We start from the raw sequence: 4839 nt of genomic DNA on the forward strand, positions 1-4839 counted from the left end.
GGTATAAAAAATATGTAAAATATAGTACGATCACCCACGTGAGTAGAAAATGCACGTCGGGACTCGCCGTAGAATCGCGCGAAATCTTCGATTTTTAAAGTATATAATAGATAATAGATATATATATATGTACAATATATGCATATTATATATATATATATATATGAAAATTCTCAAGTGAGGGATCCCTCACTTTATTTAAAATAAGGGATCCATCTAACACCATTCATTATGTGTGAGTGTGGTCCCCATACGTGATGGGGCCCACACGTGAATGGTGTTAGATGGATCCCGCACTTTAAATAAAGTGTGGGATCCCGCACTTGAGAATCCCTCTATATATATATACTCACATAATTAGGTGGTTGTATTTGATGCCAAAAATGTAGCCAGTAAAATTACATCATTGTACAACTCCAAAGACTAACGAATCCCCAAATGCAAAGTGGAAATGTATGGTTAGCCCAAAAATAGAGGGACTTATTTTTATTTTTATTGATATTTATCCCTAATTTGGAAAAAAAAAAAGTTGACAATAAAAAAAATTTACGTGGCAATAAAATAATAAATATATTAATCCTTCGCTGCTTCAACTACCCTAAGCCCCACAAAACCTTAAACCCCCCATTTCTCTGTGCACTGCCACGACCAAAACCAGCGATGGCACTCCACTCTCTCCGCATCCGGCGAGCTCTGGCCACCGTCTCTTCCCTCCACCGTTCTATTTCCTCTCCAATCGCCAGTATCTCTTCCTCTCCTCTCCTCGAAATACCCACTCCCCTTTCCTCATCATTGGCGACGTTTCTCAAACCTCGATCATTCTCGCTTACTCGGGTTTCCTTCTTTTCGTCTTCTTCCTCAACCAGATCATCACCGCCGAGGGTTTGGAAGGAGGGGGAGGAGATCACGGCTGACATGGTTTTGTTTGAGGGCTGCGACTATAATCACTGGCTTATCACCGTAGACTTCCCGAAGGAGGCGAAACCCTCTCCTGAAGAGATGGTCCGCACCTACGAGGAAATCTGTGCCAAGGGTCTCAACATCAGGTCTTAGTACCCTTCCTCCTCATTTTCTTTAATTTTGGAATTTGATACTGGAAGTTCGAGTTAAATATTTATCTTATTTTCTGATTCTTCTTGTGCATTATGTTGTAACTGTGTATGTGTGTGAATGTGTATGCTTATTGACTGTCTGGTTGTTTACTGAGGAGATGAGGTTGGAGAACAGAAAAAAGGAGGTTGGAGAACATGGGGGAAAAATGGTAGAATATTGTTTGTATTGAGTAAACAATTGGGTCAACTTTGTTTTTATTTGATTTTCCTCTTTGTTTCTGTCTTTGATATATATGTGCAGTTAAGGGCATTAGTTGGTGAAGAGGTGATTGCTTTCTGGATGTAATCACCATACATCTGGGAAGCCGCTGCCTTATTAAAAATGCTAAGAAAATTATGACTATTTCTATAGTTATCCACAAAAGGCACTGCCAGAGTTGGGTGGTAGCTACTTATTTGAAATTGATTGTACCTACAGACTCTTCTCGTCTGTTCACTTAAAAGAAAGGTTTGCTTGGTTTTTCAGATTTCATTGAGGACTCACAAAGTAACCAACCTGGCCCTTGGCTTAATGCTTTCTCAAATAATTACTTTTAGCATCTTCTTATTTTTGAACCCTCCGTAGTAATGATGTTTCTATTCTACCTTCATGAATTGGAGATTTCTTTTTTCACTTTTCCTTTTAGATTCAAGTTATGAACTAGGCGTAGTAAATTATTCTGCCACACTGACAGGTAAAACGTAATACATTCACTTTCAGGCATTGGGACTGCTATCACAAAATTCTAGGAGGTTTATTCTAGTTGTTGCCATAGGAGTTTGTATTATAGTTATTACTTTAGGCATTTAATGGCCAAAGGATGGTTACTGGCTTTGTGCTGTATGTAGTAATCCTGTCCTGAATGCAGTCTCCTCTACATTCAGTAAGCCATAAATCAAACTTTAGTTCTGTATGTTGTTCAAATGGGATTCTCCAAAATTAAGAATTGTCCCTTTATTTTTTGAAACGAATTATGATATTACTGAAATTGTTTAACAGCCTTTTTTATGGGGGGGGCTCACCAAAATCACAACAAGGTCTTTGTGATGGTGGGAGATATCAATATGCTTTTTTTTTTCTTTCAGTTGCTAGGTTTGTTTCTCGTATTGGGGTGTTTGTGAGGTTACATAACGAAATACTTTCTTTTGCAAATGTCCAGAGAGATTCTATGAAGAAACAGGATGTGTAAAGAGGGTTTGTAAGTGGACGAGTTATTTTAAGAAGTTGTAAAAAGAACTAGTAATTTTGTTTTTGGGATGGTGAGGGTGGAGGTGGGGGTGGGAGGGAATATCTTAGATTCTTAATGTTAATAGTTGGAAGACAAGATGGGAAGGACTAAGGAGCAATCAAATCTGTTTTAGACAATTAATTTTAGCAAAGTAGCAAACTGCATAATGTTAGAACTGTTTCATATTGTACTCAGTTGCACTAGTTAGTGGTTTACTAAGCACCTTCTAGAACTAGTCAAGTCACACGTGTGAATAATCTTGGTGCTTATGACGTTTGACATTTGTTGTTCTAATGGTATCAGTGTGGAAGAGGCGAAAAAAAGAATATATGCATGCAGCACAACAACTTATGAAGGTTTTCAGGCTATAATGACAGAAGAAGAGTCTGAGAAGTTTAATGGTAAATACTATTTTTATACAGCCAAATATAAAGTGGATGGAGCATGACTAACGCTTTTTTTTTTTTTTGTGTGACAGATGTCCCTCAAGTTGTTTTTGTGTTGCCAGATTCCTATATCGATCCAGTAAACAAGGAGTACGGAGGTGGGATTTTCCTCATAATTGTTCCTTTGCTTTTTTTGGTCCCCTTCAGTGTTCCCTGAAAAAGAAAATCACGATCAATTGTTGTTGTAATTTGAACTTGTAACTCTTGTACTGTTTGTACCAGGAGACAAGTATGAAAATGGAGTGATCACACACCGGCCACCCCCAGTTCAATATCATAGAACTAGTGGAAGATTCAGAGATCAGCAAAACAGAAATGCTGACCGAGGTAGGTATGACCAGCGAGGAGGTCAAGCTCCGAACCAGCAAGGGTATAATCAGCGAGGATATATGCAAGGAGATGGAAGAAATTATGGGCACTCGCAAAATTATTCACCTCAGCAAAATAGTGGTGGTCCTCGGCAAAATTACAGTCAACCTCAACAAAATTATGGACCTCCTCAACAACATTATAGTCAACCTCAACAAAATTTTGGTCCTCCACAGCAAAATTATAGTCAACCTCGACAAAATTACAATGGTCCACCTCAGCCCAACTATAGTGTGCCCCAGCAAAACTATTCTGGGTTCTCCGATCAGGCATCTAAGGGAGGTCCAATGCCTTCACATCAGAGCAATCACCCTCAAGGAGGAGGACCAACAAATAATAATCTGCAAGAAGAAAGGGAGTTCCCTCAGGGAAGTCGCAGGGATTATGCACCTCCAGGGCAGGGAAACTATGCGGGAGATAATAGGGATTATGCTCGAACACAAGGTCAAGTGCCAGGAGCAAATCCTGGCTATGGGCAGGGTTTCTCTCATGGGGAGCAAACGAATGTACAAAGGGAGCAAACGAATTATATGCCCATGGGACAAACTGGACCAGACCAGGTAAGATATTCTATTGAGTAATTAGCATAAACCTCTTTTGAGTGGCTCATCTGCATAATTCCACTGCTTGAGAGTTGAGATCATAACAAACAGCATATTTAACGCAGTTTCAGGTTATAAAGGCTTGTAATCTAAAATTGCAATCAATTGAATTGGCAAGACAATAGTGACAGCATACGGTTCACATGATTTGAAAGAGTTCTTACTTAAATATTTTACAGATATTATCTGCTAGTATTAGTTGAACACATTTTTCCACTATGAAATTTTGTTGTTATATATGTTACGAGTACCTGGATGAAAATTGCTCAACAAATATTCACTTGTTTTAGCTGGTTAGAGTACTTGGCTAACTGTTGATTAATTTTTATTGATGAACTCGGATAAGTTATTTAAACTCTCTTTATTTCAGCTGCTTGGACGATATCAAATAACAAGGTGCTTCTTTTTACAGGGAAGATATTGAGGTGGTCTCAATTTGCTTGTGAGGAGGACCTGAACAATCAAATTACTGTCATCTATCTGCTCACACGAGCGAAGGGTTGCATATTTCGTCTTTGGGGTTAATAGTATGTCTTTAACTCTCTCCTGAAGTTTTGTGAATGATCGTAGGTTATTTACCATCATGAACTCCTGATTGTGTGGAGACGTAATTACCTAGTCAGATAGTTTAGTAACATTGTGATAAGTTCTATCTTTGTTGGTGTTAAGACGACTTTCTTATCAAAAAAAGACAGCTGTTTGTTTATTCAAACGTTGTGCACCACATGAAACTTCTGATTTTCTAATCCTTTTTTGCTGTCTTAATTTGCCGTACTTGTAAGGGGTCAAGAAGAAATGAGGAAGAAAGATCCACTTCTCTACTTTACAATTGATTGTGCACCTTTTACAAAATGATGTACCTTTTGGAAAACTCCAATTCACTCTTTATATTGGCAGAGGGAATCAAATGGATTTCCTGGCCATTGAGTCGGTCCAAACGGTGAATGTGACCAGTGAAAGACTTGTAAATCTTCAGTCATTTTACGGCAGGTGCAAAGGCAGCTCTATTTGTTTCTTTTAACTAGGTTTTTTTTAAGGGATGAAACCCTAACATTGCATTTCATCATAGCAATGGTTAAACCTAGCGCCGCCACAATAGCTT

At 38.5% G+C, this 4839-nt stretch overlaps 1 protein-coding gene across 1 annotated transcript; it reads left to right on the plus strand.

Moving 5' to 3' along the window:
• The first annotated feature begins 594 nt into the window (after positions 1 to 594).
• LOC120003250 (multiple organellar RNA editing factor 1, mitochondrial-like) lies at positions 595 to 4483 on the plus strand. The gene is made up of 5 exons (XM_038852144.1): positions 595 to 1046; positions 2624 to 2721; positions 2799 to 2864; positions 2989 to 3695; positions 4150 to 4483. Exons 1-5 carry the CDS (start codon positions 661 to 663, stop codon positions 4159 to 4161), a joined length of 1269 nt encoding a protein of 422 aa, XP_038708072.1. The 5' UTR covers positions 595 to 660; the 3' UTR covers positions 4162 to 4483.
• The last annotated feature ends 356 nt before the right edge of the window (positions 4484 to 4839 follow it).

This window comes from Tripterygium wilfordii, chromosome 8 (assembly GCF_013401445.1).
Source record: "Tripterygium wilfordii isolate XIE 37 chromosome 8, ASM1340144v1, whole genome shotgun sequence".
Lineage (NCBI taxonomy): Eukaryota > Viridiplantae > Streptophyta > Magnoliopsida > Celastrales > Celastraceae > Tripterygium > Tripterygium wilfordii.

Coding starts and splice junctions, on each gene's coding strand:
- LOC120003250 (XM_038852144.1), top strand. CDS start 661: ATGGCACTCCACTCTCTCCGCATCCGGCGAGCTCTGGCCACCGTCTCT. Junction 1,047..2,623: donor GCCAAGGGTCTCAACATCAG/GTCTTAGTACCC, acceptor TAATGGTATCAG/TGTGGAAGAGGCGAAAAAAA. Junction 2,865..2,988: donor AGTAAACAAGGAGTACGGAG/GTGGGATTTTCC, acceptor TGTTTGTACCAG/GAGACAAGTATGAAAATGGA.